The following is a 19,615-nucleotide window of genomic DNA, read 5'->3' as shown; positions in this document are numbered from 1 at the left end:
TAAGCCTGACATTGGTAGTGGGGAAAATACTAGAGCCATTATAAAAGATGTAATAGCAGAGCACTTGGAAAACAGTGACAGGATCGAGCGAAGTCAACATGGATTTACAAAAGGTAAATCATGCTTGACTAATCTACTGGAATTTTTTGAGGATGTAACTGGTAGAATAGATAAGGGAGAACCAGTGGATGTGGTGTATTTGGACTTTCAGAAGGCTTTCGATAAGGTCCCGCATAAGAGATTAGCGTGTAAAGTTAAAGCACATGGGATTGGGGGCAAGGTACTGACTTGGATAGAGAACTGGCTGGCAGACAGGAAGCAAAGAGTTGGAAAAAACGGCTCTTTTTCCGAGTGGCAGGCAGTGACTAGTGGGGTACCGCAGGGATCGGTGCTAGGACCCCAGCTATGCACAATATATATTAATGATCTAGACGAGGCAACTAGATGTAATATCTCCAAGTTTGCAGACAACACAAAGCTGGGTGGGCATGTGTGCTGTGAGGAGGATGCCGAGAAACTCCAGTATGATTTGGACAGGTTGGATGATTGGGCAGATGTATGGCAGATGCAGTATAATGTGGATAAATGCGAGGTTATCCACTCTGGTGGCAAAAACAGGAAGGCAGATTATTATCTGAATGGCAATAGATTAGGAGAAGGGGAAGTGCAACGAGACCTGGGTGTCCTTGTGCAACAGTCGCTGAAGGTAAGCATGTAGGTGCAGCAGGCGGTTAAGAAGGCAAATGGTATGTTGGCCTTCGTAGCGAGAGGATTTGAGTACAGGAACAAGGATGTCTTGCTGCAGTTGTACAGGGCCTTGGTGAGACCACACCTTGAGTATTGTGTGCAGTTTTGGTTGCCTTATCTGAGGAAGGATGTTCTTGCCATGGAGGGAGTGCAGCGAAGATTCACCAGACTGATACCTGGGATGGCAGGAATGACGTATGAGGAAAGATTGGGTCGATTGGGCTCATACTCGCTGGAGTTTAGAAGAATGAGAGGGGATCTCATTGAAACTTATAAAATTCTAACAGGACTAGACAGACTAGATGCAGGAAGGATGTTCTCGATGGCGGGGGAGTCCAGAGCCAGGGGTCACAGTCTAAAGATATGGGGTAAGCCATTTAGGACAGAGATGAGGAGGAATTTCTTCACCCAGAGAGTGGTGAACCTGTGGAATTCTCTACCACAGAAGGCAGTTGAGGCCAATTCATTAAATATATTCAAGAAGGAGTTAGATATATTTCTTAAGGCTAAAGGGATCAAGGGATATGGGGAGAAAGCAGGGACAGGGTACCGAGTTTGGATGATCAGCCATGTTCTCATTGAATGGCGGAGCAAGCTCGAGGGGCCGAATGGCCTACTCCTGCTCCTATCTTCTATGTTTCTATGTCTCCTGGGGCGGTGTCTTCCGCCCATTGAAGGGGAAGAGAACCTCCCTGTGTGTTGTGACTCCCTCCATAAGCATATGGAGGGAGTCATGGGAGAGCCTGGATGCAGCCGTGCACCACTGTGCTTGTCAGTGTTTGCAGCACCTCAACGCTGCAGAACACTGACAGCACAACTGTCAAAATCAATTTGGACATGGCCCCTTTAAGTAAACTGGCTGATGACACGTCATCAAATGAAGTCATCAGACTCGCTTCCTTTTAATTGGCCGGGAACCTAGCTGGCGGATTTAACAAGTCCAATCATTGTAAAATTAATTCAACAGAGCGGGATGGAGCAGGCAGCAGGCTGGGACCGCGCTACCGACCCTGAACGTGGAACACTATACCAGAAGGAGTAGTTGAGGCAAAAAGCATAGATGCATTTAAGAGGAAGCTAGATAAGTACATGAGGGAGAAAGGAATAGAAGGTAATGCTAATAGGGTTAGGTGAAGAGGGGTGGGATAAGGTTCATGTGGAGCATAAACACCGGCATGGATCAGATGGACCGAATGGCATATTTCTGTGCCGTACATTTTATGTAAGTCGGAAGCCCATAGCCATGCAGGCAGCCTGGAGAGCTGAAAGTGATCACATCGGGCCTGGGAACCAGGTTGTATTATGTGCATGTCATCTTGTCATCTATTATAATACTGTAGAGCAGTTATATAAAACCTAATGCTGTTATTAGTCAATGTAAATAAAGCTTGTCGTTATGGAATCATGTGCGGAGTTATTGTCGCTGGACTAACAATCCTTTGTTGCAACGGTATCCATGGGGAAATCCACTAACAGAGGAGGTCAATACCTGAGGAGAAGGTCTGCGTCCCTTGGTCTTGAGGGAGGGAAGATAGGGGCCATATCAATAGGAATGACCAGGGTGGGAGATAATAAGGATTTTACTGGGGAAATGGCCATCAAAGGTGGAGGTGAAGGTGTGATTGAGCAGATTCGTAGCTGCAGAAGTATCGTGGCAAATTGAGACCAGAAGCTAGACAGGTGGGAGATTTAAAGTGCCGCTATAAGTGACTTGGGGGAAAGTTTTTCCAGAGGCAGATGCAGAAGGAAGTGGGTTTGGACGGGGAATTTGAGTGGTGAGGGATGTTAGATCCGTGGTTCAGTGGATAAATAATTACACGGATGCTGTACGTAAACAAATAACAGGTCTTTACTGGAGGAGGGCAATCTCTAGACTGGAGTACAGAGGCATGTGCACAGCTTATATACCGGTGTGGTTACTGTCGGTACTACAGTATATAGGAGCTGTAAAAAGTAGTTCTGACTTAAAGCACATACACTACAATTGCTCCCTTTTTAGATTAATACCCCCTTAATATTCAAATAACAATTACATTTTTACATGTACATTCAATAATGTAGAAGTGCCTTACTTCTTAGCTCTGGGTAATGACTCAATACACACTTGGATTCGTCAGACGGACAGGCCTTTTATTTCTCTTCTTGCAAAGGGAATCAGCACCTCTACTCAAGGGGTGAGGCTACTATTCCAATGATACAGCGTAAGCATTCCATATTTATACAGTGTAACAAACAAGTTTAATTGACATTCCTTTGTTCCTCTATCAGGATACATTTTAGATTAATCATCAGGTATTAATGACATATTAACAGAAGGATCCTGGACACATAAGTCAACCGTTAATCTATAACAGGGCATGAATCGTGTAACCGGAGGTCCTCTTTAATCATATATTGGGAGGCTAGCTTTGCTTACGGTCACAAGTTATCAGGTCATTGGTACATCAAAGGAACTCATTATTTCACTTCTACATTCTCATTAGGTGGGCAGACATCTGTTCTTGGCTGTAGTCCGCGTACGTACAATAGCTCTAGTTACACATCGACACTTGCCCAGTGTCAAGTCTGAAAACTTTTACCCAGCAAGCACTTGAAATTAACCCCTTATATCATGTAGATTTCCTCAATAACAAAAGTCCATTTATAGATTCAGTCTTTGGGGCGGCTTCCTGACCCTTTCGGGATAGCGCCTTTCCGGAGGTTCTTGTTCTTGGTGCAGAGGCGATTCTGACCCCCTTTCATCGGGTAGTTCGTCGGGTTCCACTGCTACTGGGTCTGAAGTAGATACTACCGGTATGTCGGGTTCATCCCCAGGTACTCGAGACATGGGGTTGACGCATTCCTGTGATGCTAAGATCTGATCGACGTGGCGTTTCACAATGTTCTCCACGACATCCACTGTGTACATTAATGGCCCCTGCCTTGTACATAACGTTCCGGGTTGCCACTTCTCTGTTCGATAGTCCCGGGCCAAGACTGGTTGCCCTACATTGAAGCTCCTTGTCGACTTCTCGTTGATGTGCTGGAATTGTTTGTCCTCAACATTTCTTCGCACATTTTGTCTGAGCAAGTCCAGACGAGATCTCAACCTTCGGTTAAAGAACATCATGGCCGGGGTCTGGTTGGTAACTGCATGTGTCGCGTTTCGGTAGGCTAATAAGAAATTGCCCACCTTATGCTGTAGTGGAATTTCCTCTTCACTCATGGCCTTTATCGCCTTCTTAAAGGTTTGTACGAACCTCTCCGCCAATCCATTGGTGGCTGGATGATACGGGGCGGATGTGTAATGCCTTACCCCATTCCTTTTCATGAATTTTTGGAACTCATCGGACACAAACTGTGGTCCATTATCAGAGCAGATCTGCTCTGGCAACCCGTTTCTGGCAAATATGGTCCGTAGGACTGCAATCGTTTTCTCTGTAGTGGTTGAAGACATCTTTATCACCTCAGGCCACTTTGAATGAGCATCCACTGCTACTAAGAACATTGGGTCCATGAATGGACCAGCGAAATCAATGTGCACCCATTGCCATGGAGAGGAGGGCCACTCCCATGGGTGTAGAGGGGCATGTGGTGGTGCATTTTGGACCTTCTGGCATCCTAAGCAGCTCTTAGTTAGGTCTTTGATTTGTTGATCGATTCCCGGCCACCACACATAAGCCCTAGCCCGCCAGATGACCTTCATGTAGCTCATTTAGCACTCTCTCCCTTAACTTGGGTGGAATCACCACTCTGGATCCACACATCACTGTCCCCTGGCATACTGACAGCTGTTCTCTTCTGGATGAGAATGCTGGCAACAGTGAGTCGCCATGTGTTGGCCATCCCCTCACTGTCAATTCATATACCCGTGACAGCGTCGGATCATTGCGGGTCTCCTTCTCTATATCCGCGTTTGTTACTGGCAATCGTTCAATTATCGACGAATAAAATATCTCGATAGGGTCCACTGCTGGTGCTTCCTCCACAGTAGGCAGTGGCAGGCGCGATAGCCCATCAGCGTTCCCATGCTGTCTCGTGCCTTTATATTCTATTTCATATTGATTCGCCCCTAGAAACAGGGACCATCTTTGTAGCCGCTGTGCAGTCATTACTGGCACGCCCTTCTTAGGATTAAAGATGGAGACAAGTGGTTGGTGGTCAGTCAGCAAGGTGAACTTCTGTCCATGCACATAGTGGTTGAATTTTTTTACTCCCCATACTTGGCTGAGGGCCTCCCTGTCAATCTGGGCATAGTTGCGCTCGGCTGAGGTTAGTGACCGAGACGCAAAGGCTACTGGCCTCTCCAAACCGTCCGGGAATTTGTGCGACAGCACCGCTCCAATGCCGTAGGGTGATGCATCACATGCCAAACGAATTGGTAGTGCTGGGTTGAAATGGGCCAACACCTCTTTTGATGTGATCAATTCTTTACACTTCTGGAAAGCTCATCTACGTTCGTCATCCCACTTCCATGGTACCCCTGTTTGCAGTAGGGTGTTCAGCGGGTGTAATACCGTAGACAAATTTGGTAAGAACTTGTGGTAATAGTTTACCAGCCCGAGGAACGACCTCAGTTGTGACACATTTTCCGGTGCTGGAGCCTTGACTACTGCCTCTATCTTGTCAGGGGACTTATGTAACCCCTCTTCATCGATGACGTGGCCACAATACGAGATCTGTTTCTGGAAAAACTCGCACTTGTGGCGATTAGCTCGTAGCCCATATTCCTTTAAACTGGCGAGCACCTTCTCCAAGTTAGCGAGGTGATCACCGTCATTTTCGCCCGTGACCAAGATGTCGTCCAAATAACACTGGGTCCCTGGAATCCCTTGCAGGACCTGATCCATCGCCCTTTGCCAGATAGCCAGAGCCGAGGCTACTCCAAACACCAGCCGTTTGTATTGATAGAGACCTTTATGGGTGTTGATCGTAAGGTAATGTTTCGAAGCTTCTTCTACCTCCATTTGCAAGTACGCCTGGGCTAGATCAATTTTTGTGAAGCGTTTACCACCAGATAGCGAGGCGAAAATATCCTCAATTCGTGGAAGCGGATATTGCACCGTGTGAAGGACTGGGTTCACTGTCACCTTAAAATCCCCACAGATGCGGACCTTCTTTGGTTCCCCAGGCGTATTACACAACGACCTCTTCATTACAGGAACGATGGGTGTAGCCCACTCGCTCCAGTCCACTTTGGACAGTACTCCTGAATGTTCCAACCCTTCCAGCTCTGCTTAAACCGCTGGTCTGATCGCATAAGGCACTGGTCTGGCCTTCAGAAACTTTGGGCTTGCATTATCCTCTATTTTAATTGTTGCTGTTATTCCTTTTAGTGTTCCTAGTCCCTCCTGGAACACTTCTTTTGCGTCAGTTAGCATTTTTGACAGTCGTCCAGGTGTGACGTCGTCATCCTTTTTGGCCTCCACCTTCAGTGCCTGTATGGAATGCCAATCTAAATGTATCTTCCGGATCCATTCACGTCCTAGCAGTGGTGGTCCTCCATTTCGGTTACATTATGTAGTTTCAGACAACCCAGCTCCTTGCTTCTCCGCGGCTCAATGGCGTCTCCCCTTGCTTCGCCCCGCGGACCCTGATCAGCCCGTGATCCCTGGCTGTGCTCTGCGCGTTCTTCTCTTGATATTTGTCGACGCCGCTCAGTCTAGAACCCGGCTGTTTCTTACCCTCTCTCTCTCCGGTTTTGCAGTATTTTTCCTCGACGCCGCTCGGTGATCAACCCCCGGCTGCGCCCTGCTCTCTTCACCCTTTTTCTTACCCCGTCGACGCTGCCCGGCTCTCTCTCTCTGCCGTCGGTCGGCTCCAGCCGCTGCTGCTCGGGAAGGGTCTGCTCTGGACCTGTCGTCGGTCTCTTACTGCTCGTTGTGGCTGGGGAACCAAGCCCGGCTCTCCACAGCCTCCCCAGTGAAGTTGGATCTCTGCCTGACTGCTGGGCGGTTGCTTGCGGTCGACACCCGTGTTCCTGGACTCGACTATTTTTTTTTGTTTTTTTGTTTAATGTTGCAGGTAGATTCGCATCAACACTCGTCGCCACTGTTAGATCCGTGGTTCAGTGGATAAATAATTACACGGATGCTGTACGTAAACAAATAACAGGTCTTTACTGGAGGAGGGCAATCTCTAGACTGGAGTACAGAGGCATGCGCACAGCTTATATACCGGTGTGGTTACTGCCAGTACTACGGTATACAGGAGCTGTAAAAAGTAGTTCTGACTTAAAGCACATACACTACAACGGATATAAGTGATCAGAGATGGCCTTATCTGTGATTAAGATAAGGGGAATTGAGGGGATGGCCGTGAATATGGGTAGTCGAGTTTATATGGAAGGAGAGGTTAAGGGAGGATAGGATAGTGAACTCAGAGACGGCATAGTGAGTTAATGGAGGTTAAAATTGCTCCAGGGGCTGAGAGAAGAAAGCAGTGATGATTATCTTGGTGAGAAACGTGGTGTGGAGCTTGGGTGGGCGGTGGAGAACGAGGATTTTAAGGGAGGCGAGAGGGGTGGAATAAGGTGAGGTGCTGAAAGAAGCAGCTGCCAGAGTGGGAGGAGAGACCAAGGTGTGATTTGGTGATAGAGGCAGATTGGGCAGGGCAGCTGGTATGATGCTGAACTTTGACATAAGTGGTGTATCGTGTCAGGCAGGAAATGGCCATAATCAGACTGTTGTTACTGTATTAAAACCTATTAAACATACGCCATGTCTTCGTCATTTTACGTGAATCTCGCTCATTTTGATATATTAGCTGTTTCACTCTTGAAAACAAACATGGGCTCAATTCTGTGTGTTGGCGGAATTTGTTTAAAAAAAACTTGCATCTCACTCCATAATCTTTACACTTATGTGAGTGGAATTGGGCACGTCATGTAAGTGCTAAACACACAGGTGGCGACTGAGCAGGCGTTGTTCAGCGTTGAATGTAATTACATTTTTTAAAAACGATTTATTTTCTGTTTGAATGTAACGAAACTGTTCCCAGACCACAGAGTAAATACTGAGTTATCGTCGATGCATCCCAAGGGGGGAAGTGAATGATTTTTGAGTCCGGATGCTTTGACAGAAAACACAGCGCCGTGCACCTTGACTCCGGAAGTAGTTTGAGTAAGCGTCTTCACGTGGGCAGTAAATGGAACGTTTCCCGGGATTGGAACGTTGCCCTGAAGGTTTGCGGAGGTAAGTGACGGGAGGAGAAGCGCCCGAGCAAACCCGACTGGGCTGCACATGCGCTCAGTGCTGCTGGGAGACCTGGGTGCAGTTTGAGGGAGCCCTTTCGGTGTCAGGAACGGACTAACCCGAGAAAGAAAGGCTTGCATTTCTATAGCGCCTTTCACGACCACCGGACGTCTCAGCGCTTTACAGCCAATGACGTACTTTTTGGAGTGTAGTCACTGTTGTAACGTGGAGGGAGTTTAAAAGGGTGGAGACCCTTATTGGGAGGAGTTCTTGGGCGTGTCTGCTATTTCTTTATTTTGATCCTGTGGAAAGTTTGTAATGTTTATGTGTTCACTTTTTTAAAATAAATTTAAAAATGAAGATGTGATGAAAGGTGTTGATAATGTCAGTGTTATGCTGCTCCATTATGGAGAAAGTAAATTATTGTGCAGAGGTTAAATAAATTGCATAATATTTACAACACACAAACCGGCCATTTGCTCCAACTGGTCCATGATGGTGTTTATGCTCCATAAGAGTCTCCTCCCACCTGCCTTCATCTAACCCCATCAGCATATTTCTTTCACCCTTGTGTTTATCTAGCTTCCCCTTAAATACAACCATGTAGTTCTGCTCAACTACTCCTTGTGGTAGTGCTTGTGACTATCTCTTATGGCTCCTAGTCCTGGTCCCCATAAGTGTTTGCTGCACTCCTTTTCCAGGATTCTATAATACTGTTTTCTTCTGTAATGCCCGATCAGATTTGGTGGTAATGTGGCTGGGTCGAAGTAATCATACCAAGAAAAACACACTAGTTTATCTGCATCTATCTTATTGAATCCTTCAATCATTTAAACGTTTTGATGGACAGATTGGGTGATTGGGCAGATGCATGGCAGATGCAGTATAATGTGGATAAATGCAAGGTTATCCATTTTGGTGGCAAAAACAGGAAGGCAGATTATTATCTGAATGGCAATAGATTGGGAGAAGGGGAAGTGCAATGAGACCTGGGTGTCCTTGTGCACCAGTCGCTGAAGGTAAGCATGCAGGTGCAGCAGGCGGGTAAGAAGGCAAGTGGTATCTTGGCCATCATAGCGAGAGGATTCGAGTACAGGAGCAAGGATGTCTTGCTGCAGTTGCACAGGGCCTTGGTGAGACCACACCTTGAGTATTGTGTGCAGTTTTGGTCGCCTTATCTGAGGAAGGATGTTCTTGCCATGGAGGGAGTGCAGCGAAGATTCACCAGACTGATGTCTGGGATGGCAGGAATGACGTATGAGGAAAGATTGGGTCGATTGGGCTTATATTCGCTGGAGTTTAGAAGAATGAGAGGGGATCTCATTGAAACTTATAAAATTCTAACAGGACTAGACAGACTAGATGCAGGAAGGATGTTCCCGATGGTCGGGGAGTCCAGAACCAGGGGTCACAGTCTAAGGATAAGGGGTAAGCCATTTAGGACAGAGATGAGGAGGAATTTCTTCACCCAGAGAGTGGTGAACCTGTGGAATTCTCTACCACAGAAGGCAGTTGAGGCCAATTCATTAAATATATTCAAGAAGGAGTTAGATATATTTCTTAAGGCTAAAGGGATCAAGGGATATGGAGAGAAGGCAGGGACAGGGTACTGAATTTGGACGATCAGCCATGATCTCATTAAATGGCGGAGCAGGCTCGAGGGGCCGAATGGCCTACTCCTGCTGCTACTATGTTTCTGTGTTTCTATATTTGATTAGATCACTCCTCAACTGGGATGAGGAGGAGGAATTTATTTCAGAGGGTCGTAAATCTGGGGAATTCTCTGCCGCAGAGAGCTGTGGAGGCTGCGTCATTAAATACATTTAAGGTGGCGATGGACAGATATTTGCAAGATAAGAGAGTGAAGGGTTATGGGGAGCGGGCAGGGAAGTGGCTTTGAGCCCAAGATCAGCCATGATCTTATTGAATGGTGGAGCAGGCTCGAGGGGCCAAGTGACCTATTCCTGCTCCTATTTCTTATGTTCAACCATCTAAACTCTAGTGGATACAAGCCATGTTTATGTAATCTGCCATCATAATTTAACCCTTCAAGCCCTGGTAAAATTCAAGGCCAATATATTTTTCCTGTGGTTCAGTGCCCAAAACTGAATGCTATGCTCCAGATGGGGTCTGACCAAGGCTCTATACAACTGAAGCATCACTTTTGAATTCCATTCCCCTTGAGATAAAGGCCAAGATTCCATTATCCTTTGGATTATTTTTGAACCTGTACACTAGCTTTTAGTGATTTTTGTACATAGGCACCTAAATCCCTTTACTCCTCCAAAACTCCTAGTCTCTCACTATTAAGAAAATATTCTGATTTGTCTTTGATCCAGAGTGGATAACCTCACACTTCCCCACATTAAACTCCATCTGCCATAGTTTTGCCCACTCACTTGGCCTATCTATGTTCCTTTGTAAGTTCCTGCTCCCATCCACACAACATACTGTGCCTCCTAATTTAGTGTCAGTCTTGGATATACAACTCTATTTCTTCATCCAAGTTATTAATATATATGATGAAAATCTGAGGCCCCAGTATAGATCCCTGGCGAACACCACTTGTCACATCCTGCCAATCAGAGAGCAAACCCTTTATCCCTACTTTTTGTCTCCTACCTCCCAACCAATTATCAACTCGTGTCACAAGGTTACCTCCAAATCTACGCTTAATTTTTTTGTTGCTAATTTCTTGTGAAGAACCTTATTAAATTCCTTCTGGAAGTTCATATTGACAATATCCATAGACACTTCCCCTGTCCACCATGCTAGTGACCTCTCAAAATTCAACGAAGATTAGTTAGACTTAACCTACCTTTCACAAATCTATGCTATAATGCTTTGATCAGCTGATACTTGTCCAAGTGCTTAGTCACACACCTCTGATAGATTCCAGTAACTTCCCCACAGCTGATGTTAAACTGACAGGTTTGTAGTTACCTAGTTTCTTCCTCCTTTCCTAAAAATGGAGTGACATTTGCAGTTTTCCAATCCAAAGGCAAAATTCCTGAATCTATAGAGCTTTGGAATATTATGACTAATGCATCTGCAATTTCCTCACATGGTTTTTACCCCAGGGTAATAAAAGGCATCAGGTCCTAGAGATTTGTCTATCGTAAGTTCCACTATTTTCTCTTACTATTTTTTATTTACTTGTATTAAATCCACTAAGTTCCTCCCTTTGACTTGTTTTTAGGTTCTTTTGTACTGCGGGTATTTTGCCCTCTTACTCCACTGTGAAAAGACTTGGGATGTTTTACTACATTAAAGGCCCTCTATAAATGGAAGTGGTTGTTATATAAAACATAGTCTGAGGGATCACAACACTTTCATCTTCTAAAGAACAGATGCTAACCACCTCCTTGAACATTTGCTTGTGCTCACCATATCTTTGAGAGGGCTTCTCTCTTACCTGTCAAACCCCTGTCCTATTACCCCTGAATTGGTACTTTCTAAAGTTACTCAAGCTGCTTTAACTTTGATTATCCATCACCTTGACAGTTCTGCCCTCATTGCTGACTACAGTTTATTGTGAAGTAAGAAAATGTTTTTAGCATGCTTTGCTGATATTAAGTAATTCTCAAATTACATTTCCTCTTTCAGTGTGCAGGAAACTTTGTGATATCCGGCACCGACGGGACCGAGCTGTTGCCGTCCCATCAAAACTGCTGGACAAACCAGCGCTAATGTTAAAACATACGGAAGCTTTTGAGCTCCGTATCTAGCAACAAACCCTGTTGCAACAGCTTCTAAACAGTCGGCCGTAGCTTGCAAGCATCTCTGTAGCTAAGCAACAGCTTTAGCTAGACCTTGCAGAGCCTGACTGGTGGGGAAAAAAAAAGCAACGAAAAGAAAAAAAACTTAATGAACCGACTCCTGAATTTTGCCGGTGGCTCGAGCATTCTGGACGGTTAACCTCCGGATAAACCAAAGTTTCCTGTAGTAGCAATGAGCAAATTTATTTTTGAACTGCAAAAGTCCTGACCTATATATGTTATAAATTATACTAGAAATTGTTCAATTAATTAAATAGTAATCTCTTTCTGGTGTTTAGGTGATGAGCATAAACCACTTGAGCTTCCCTCTTGTGTTCTACAAAGGTAACAACTCTCTCTTTTATTACTTCTAAAGTTATTTATAATGGCTTCAGTAGCACTAGGAATGCCTGAGCTAACCCATCTTCTAACATTCATCTCTGAAGGGAAGACATTTGTATGAGGGAGTAGGCGAAGATAAATCTTAGACACTGCAGGAATGAGAGCAAGAGCAATCTGTGTTTGGAGGCCATCTTCTGAGCATTGTACTTGGTTTGGTCCTTCAGCCTTTTTTTCTTCAAGATACAGTTGTATAATTTTCTTTACAAATTTGTTGTAGAAATGTAAGAAAAACAGATTACTTGGATGTGGGGTCTCCTTTCGTAAGGAATTATGGTCTGGAAGTGGGTAGTTACATTTGGTGTAAATCCTGCAGCACAAGTCTTGCTTTTACTTGCCTCCACTTTGTCCTTGATTGCCCCACTAGTGTACAGGCAGTTGTCTAACCACAGCACAGCATTTGGCAGTTATACTGAAGTGAACATTTTTATTTTTTATTCTGGAGTTTCCAATATTAGCACTAAGCTATAGCATTATCTCATGTTATAGCACTACTTGCACTTACCACCAGAGGGAGCTTTTCTATTTAAAAAAAAAAAAAGTTCATTCAGGGAATAAGTGACTGTCTTATTATAATACCAAACTTGAACATTTTAACATTTGACAAGTTTTCAATAGTATGTCTGCAAAAAGTTGTACTGTTCTCTCTTAATCTGTTCTGTTAATTCGCCTTCCAGGAGTCAAATATTCAGAAATTAAGTGGAATTTTTTTTATTCGCTTATGGGACGTGGGCGTCGCTGGCAAGACCAGCATTTATTGCCCATCCCTAGTTGCCCTTGAGAAGGTGGTGGTGAGCCGCCTTCTTGAACCGCTGCAATCCGTGTGGTGAAGGTACTCCCACAGTGCTGTTAGGTAGGGAGTTCCAGGATTTTGACCCAGCGATGATGAAGGATCAGCGATAAAATTCTAAGTCAGGATGGTGTGTGACTTGGAGGGGAACTTGGAGGTGGTGGTGTTCCCATGCGCCTGCTGCCCTTGTCCTTCTAGGTGGAAGAGGTCGGGGGTTTGGGAGGTGCTGCCGAAGAAGCCTTGGCGAGTTGCTGCAGTGCATCTTGTAGAGGGTACACACTGCAGCCACGGCACGCCGGTGGTGGAGGGAGTGAATGTTTAAGGTGGTGGATGGGGTGCCAATCTAACGGGCTGCTTTGTCCTGGATGGTGTTGAGCTTCTTGAGTGTTGTTGGAGCTGCACTCTCATCCAGGCAAGTGGAGAGTGTTCCATCACACTCCTTACTTGTCCTTTTTAGATGGTGGAAAGGCTTTGGGGAGTCAGGAGGTGAGACACTCGCCGCAGAATACCTAGCCTCTGACCTGCTCTTGTTGCCACAGTATTTATGTGGCTGGTCCAGTTAAGTTGATGTTGATGGTGGGGGATTCGGCGATGGTAATGCCGTTGAATGTCAAGGGGCGGTGGTTAGACTCTTGCTTGCTGGAGATAGTCATTGCCTGGCACTTCTGTGGCGCAAATGTTACCTGCCACTTATCAGCCCAAGCCTGAATGTTGTCCAGGTCCTGTTGCATGCGGGCATGGACTGCTTCATTATCTGAGGAGTTGTGAATGGCGCTGAACACTGCAGTCATCAGCAAACATCCCCATTTCTGACCTAATGATAGAGGGAAGGTCATTGATGAAGCAGCTGAAGATGGTTGGGCTTAGGGCACTGCCTTGAGGAACTCCTGCAGCGATGTCCTGGGGCTGTGGCTTCAACCACCACAACCATCTTCCTTTGTGCTAGGTATGACTCCAGCCAGTGAAGCGTTTTCCCCCTGATTCCCATTGACTTCTAGGGCTCCTTGATGCCACACTCGATCAAATGCTGCCTTGATGTCAAGGGCAGTCACTCTCTCCTCACCTCTGGAATTCAGCTCCTTTGTCCATGTTTGGACCAAGGCTGTAATGAGGTCAGGAGTCGAGTCGTCTTGTCAGAACCCAAACTGAGCATCAGTGAGCAGGTTATTGGTGAGTAAGTGCCACTTGATTGCACTTTCGATGACCCCATCCATCACTTTGCTGATGATTGAAAGTAGACTGATGGGGTGGTAAATGGCCAGGTTGGATTTGTCCTGCTTTTAGTGGACATGACATACCTGGGCAATTTTCCACATTGTCGAATAGATGCCAGTGTTGTAGCTGTACTGGAACAGCTTGGCTAGAGCCACGGCTAGTTCTGGACCACAAGTCTTCAGCACGATAGCCAGGATGTTGTTGGGGCCCATAGCCTTTGCTGTACCCAGTGCGCTCAGCCGTTTCTTGATATCACGTGGAGTGAATCGAATTGGCTGAAGACTGGCTTCTGTAATGGTGGTGACCTCGGGAGTAGTCCGATATGGATCATCCACTCGGCACTTCTGGCTGAAGATGGTTGCAAACGCTTCAGCCTTGCCTTTTGCACTCACATGCTGGGCTCCACCATCATTGAGGATGGGGATATTCATGGAGCCTCCTCCTTTCATTAGTTGTTTAATGGTCCACCACCATTCACGAATGGATATGGCAGGACTGCAGAGCTTTGATCTGATCCATTGATTATGGGATTGCTTAGCCCTGTCTATAGCATGCTGCTTCCACTTTTTAGCATGCATGTAGTCCTGTGTTGCAGCTTCCCCAGGTTGGCACCTCATTTTTAGGTATGCCTGGTGCTGCTCCTGGCATGAGCAATTCTCTCCTTACAAGCTCTCTCTCTCTTTCTCTTCTGTCTGTAAGTACAAGCTTTTGGGAGGTCACTTTTATTCTACTTTTAGGGGTGGGCCTGAACCTGGATATTGATAAGACCGTTTGACCTATAGAAGTTCCCCCATAAACCTTAATATCTAATGGGACTTCTAGTTCTTTGTCTCGATTCTCGTGTCAAAGTCCACCCTAAAGATGTAACACATTTTGGTCATGTTTTTCTCTGTTTATATTTTCCCAGGGTTTCCTTCTGTGGAATTCGTGTCTTATCTCTTTCATCCGTATCCTTCTTTGATCTCAAGAGGCCCAACTAGAAACCTGTTCGCTTCAGAGTGTTAGCTCTTTTATGACGTTGCAAATGTTTACATTAACTTCCCCAAATTTCCTTCCGTTCTCTTCGCAAGCAGTTCTGTTAAACCAACTTCAAAGCCTACCTTAGCATTATACATAAAATACATAAACAAGGTTCAAGTCTTAACTTAAAAACAACAGATAATCGCTTAGCAACAGGGCGATTGTACCTCTGTAGGAAACATTAACTCTTCCAAGCACTTACTTGTCCCAAGGAGACTTTCCGTCTGCAATTCGAACATAACCATTTAAACATAGCATTTTTCACGTCACAGTTTTAATCGCATAATCATATACATTTTTAGGCATCTTTAGTTTCTAACAAGGGTAAGGAAAGAGGCATACATTAAATACATAGACAGCAGAGGAGTGCATGATGAGAGAGAATACGAAGGGATTAGGAGAGAAGTTAAAAAAAAAGGCAGAGAGGAACTGAAATTATCAAGGAACATAAAGCAAAATAGTAAAATATTTTGCAGGCACATCAATAAAAAAAGGAAGGTTGGGATGAGAATAGGGCCATTAAGGGATGGACAGGACAATAACATAGGTAACGATAAGGAGATGGCAGAAATATTAAATCATTATTTTGCTTCGGTATTTACCAGGGAGATAGAACAGGTGGACATGACATTGAGTAATGAGATAAGTGCATTTAAAATAAAAAAGGCGCTATATTAAATAAACTAATCAAACTCCAAGAGGATAAAAACCTTGGTCCGGATGGATTGCATCCACGCATTTTAAAATAATCAAAGGAAGAGATAGCGGAGGCATTACTACACATATTTAATAATTAATTAGAAAAAGGTGCAGTGCCAGAGGACTGACGGATAGCTAACGTAATACCTATATTTAAGAAGGGGGATAGAACATGTCCAGGGAATTATAGATCAATCAGCTTAACATCGGTGGTAGGAAAAATAATGGAATACCTACTAAAGGAGAGAATAGAAGAACAGCTAGAAACAAAAAGTATAATAATGAATAACCAGCATGGATTTCAAAAGGGAAAATTTTGCTTGACCAACCTTACTGAATTTTTTGAAGAGCTAACAGAGAGTAGACAAGGATAATTGATGTAAGCCCCCAAAGTGCGGACCAAGTGATATACAAGGTCGACGTCACCGGCTTGTTGTAAGAAGGACAGACCCAATAATTGAAGTCAAAAACGGTTTATTCAGGCCTGGGGAGATATTGCTCTTGTGTCCCCACACAAGGCTACCACTCCACCGAACCTCTTGAGATTCACACAGTTATACACATTTTGCAAGACCTCCTACTTCAGAGATCCAATCGATTTAAAAGTCTATACATTAATCACTAACTAGGTGCGTCTAACTCATACAAAATAACCTATAGGATAAGTTTCACTTTTACTGAAGGGGCATGTAGACCCTCTGATTTCTTGGAAATGAGTCATCCAGGTCATGTGATTTCTTGGAAACGAGTCATTCCCTTTCTGGTCCCTACTAAGTTTTGTTTCTTCAGAAAAGGGTCATGCCAGTATCTCTTTTTGTAAGCTTCATCTCTCTAAACTGGTATGGTCATTTCTGCAATTAAACATACGAATAATTAGTACATTTCATCTTTAAACATTCTGTGGCCGCAATTGCGTTTTACTAAACGTGCCCTGTTACGCTCAATTTTAATCTCTTACTTCAGTCCCTCCTTTTGACCTTTTGGACAACTTCCAAAACAGGTCAACATGTATTTCCACTGCCTGGTGTCTGCCAAAGCGTGCACTCCCTGGCCTTCTACCAGTCTAGATTATACATGTATGTATTCTATCGATTTGGAGGCCGACTTCCCCGCCCCCCCCCCCCCCCCCCCCCGTGGTATGGTGGTCTTTCCTTTACGGTGGTCTTTCCTTTAGTGTGGTCTTTATGCACTCCTTCCGGTGTAACCATTCCCGGGGCTCCTTAGACCCTGCATTAATGGTTTAGGCTTTCTGCTCAAGCTTGTCCCTCATTCCCGCGTTGGGTGTGTGACGTGCCAATTCGAGACTGTCATCACTCACCAATCCTCATTCACCACCCTCCTTCTGCCACCTCCATCTTACGGTTGGCCGGCCCGGTCCTTAATTACCATGCCCAATTAATCCCTCATAATTTCAGGGCTTCCTATCACATCTTACACCATTTGCCTTGGAGAGGCGGGGGAGTTGTCCATTCTTAACATCGCTACCTGCCCCTCCTCAGGCTCGACTTCTTTCACTGCACCAATTTCAGCCTTACTCATTCTGGTACAGAGGCACTGGAGCAGTAAAAATACACAATATATCATAATAACAATCATGAGGAACATCATTACGCCTTGTATCACTGAGGCGCCCACCATCCCTGACCATCCTGGTCCCCAAGTATCAAAATAGGAGGAAATGTGTGAGTTTCCTCTAATGTTGTACTAATGTCTTTCTGTTGTTTCTTTAAGCCTTCTTTTATTTTATGATAATACTTTAAAATTTTCTTTGTTTCCTGCCGTAACTTCTGCCAAGCTTCCTCTAACTTAGGAATTGCCTTGGGCTCTGGTATGACATAAGTTTCAACCCTTTTTAGTAAGTCCCATATTATCAAATGACCAGGTTTTCCTATCTGTGTAGGTATCTTTAGACCAAAACAACGGTTTGGTTGGGGAATGGTATAAGCCATATCTTGATATTCATATTTCTGTTCAATTGTGGTGACACAACATGTCCCATTGTTCCTTGCTGCTACCCTTGTCCGGTGTATCCCCCTTGGGTGTACCTTGAGGGTGCAAATCTGCACTCGGATGTGTCTCCCTCGGTGGGGGTGTGTGTGCACACCCATGTCCTTCCCTTGTGGTGGCACCCGTCCACTACCACCCCCCTTTAGGTTTCATTCTTCTGTTTATTATCTTCATCCCTTTCCCAAAGCGCCTTGGCAGGGACATCATGATATTTAACCATCTTTCCCTTTGTACTTCTCCTATATTAATCACATCGTATCGGGGTTGTCCCCCTTCTGGGAATTGTGGGATGGCCAGTACAAAGCCAATCATCTTAGTCCATGGGGTCAGACAATCGCCTGCCCGGTATACTTGTCCCATTTTACATCCCTTGCATAGGCTTTTATTTGTGTCAATCCAAGGTTCCAGATCCTTATTAGTAATCCAATCAGGGATCTGTCCATTATTTATTTGCCTCACGTTATGCTGAGCATTCGACAATAGCCATGAGCCCTACGTGGCACATATTAGTTCCTATCGATTTGGCGAGAAGCATTATTAAGTCTATCGATAATTGTGTTGATTGTTTCTGCATGGGGGGCTACTATCTCTTCCACCCCTGACAATTGCATTATTGTTTGGTTTCCCTGCCAGTGTCAATTGCTGGCTATTTCCAGTAGCTTGTTTTAGTAACTTCTCTATTTTTGCTTGTAATTCTTCTACTCCTTCGTTTACTCCTTCTATGTCCGAGCTATTAATTGTTGCTAACCCGGCCGCATACCCTGCTCCGGTTGTTTCCAATACTCCCCGCTTCTTACATCTTTGTAAGATAGATTTTTCCTGTGGATCCTCTAATTGTTTTACCCACAGGGAGTTCCAGGTTTGTTTTGTATCTCAAAAGTACTCATATTAATGGCAAGCTTAGTAACTCTATGTGCTACACTAAAATACACCTCATCCTGTGTTCTCCTTATTACTAATCCCCCTCGATAATGGCAATACTTATGTTCATCCCTAGGATCAAGGCGAGGACGCTCCATCTCATTCCGGACGTCCAATGTTCCTGTAATTACAAAAAGGGGCTGGTCGTCACCAGCCAGTTAAAATGGATAAGAGCAGAATAATTCTATCAGTTCAAAATGCTGTACATCTGGTTCATTTCTTGTTCTGTGGCTCTGTCCCCAGACATACCTGAAGATGCAAACTATGGCATATAATATTATCATCATACACAGCCCTGTCATTGATATATGTAGTAACTCCCCTTCCCATTCTTTATATCTTCTAGTATACTCCTCACTCTGTCAAAAAGGGCACCATCTCTGGTTTACTCATTGTCTTTCTTATATATTTTTAACTGAGTCCAGTGTTTCCACCTTCCTTTACCCGTTCCAGACCCATCTACATGAGCACATGTGTCACTATTCATTAATACTTCATAAGGTCCTAACCATCTGAGTGCTAGCCCTGGTTTGGCTGGTATTATTTCTGCTATCACTTTGCTATCTATTGCTAAGTCCTCCTTCTGGTCGTCCCATGTATCCTGTTCTCGATCCCGTATAATCTGTTGGTCTTTGGCCTCATGTCTCTAACTATCTGTCCAGGTTTATCTTTGGGTAACAGGACAGCCTCCCAAGCAGTCTCCCAGCCGTTTGAGACGGTGCTGCAATAAGATAACTTCCATTTATCAAATCCTAATTTTCCTTCTATCACTGTGGGGAAATATCAGCTTAACATTAAGAAACTTAAATTTAATAATGTCCAATATCTTTAAATTCTATTCAGTAATACTGAAGTTGTTGCTTGGTGAACTCAAACAGCTGTCAGTG

General features: G+C 44.7%; 1 protein-coding gene across 6 annotated transcripts in view; it reads left to right on the top strand.

Annotated features, from left to right (window-relative positions):
• Window positions 1–7,773: 7,773 nt before the first annotated feature.
• The window catches only part of taf1a (TATA box binding protein (TBP)-associated factor, RNA polymerase I, A), a 70,570-nt gene continuing 58,728 nt past the window's right edge, over window positions 7,774–19,615 (top strand). Inside the window, exons 1-3 of one of the 6 annotated variants that reach the window (XM_085981302.1) lie at window positions 7,901–7,919; window positions 11,119–11,458; window positions 11,977–12,022. Coding sequence is in view for 2 of the 6 variants with exons in the window: in XM_085981304.1 (XP_085837430.1) it covers window positions 7,778–7,919; window positions 11,977–12,022 (188 nt within the window). In the remaining 4 variants the exon portion in view is untranslated. Of the gene's footprint in view, window positions 7,920–9,544; window positions 11,038–11,076; window positions 11,459–11,976; window positions 12,023–19,615 lie in introns of those variants that run through there. The other 5 variants (XM_085981304.1, XM_085981299.1, XM_085981301.1 and 2 more) reach the window with 5 other exon arrangements.

The sequence above is a fragment of the Somniosus microcephalus genome, chromosome 3 (genome assembly GCF_052327205.1).
Source record: "Somniosus microcephalus isolate GS21.2 chromosome 3, FLI_Smic_1.0, whole genome shotgun sequence".
Taxonomy (NCBI): Eukaryota; Metazoa; Chordata; class Chondrichthyes; order Squaliformes; family Somniosidae; genus Somniosus; species Somniosus microcephalus.
The sequence above is the reverse complement of the archived record's forward strand: the minus strand, read 5'-3'. Positions and strand labels throughout refer to the sequence as shown.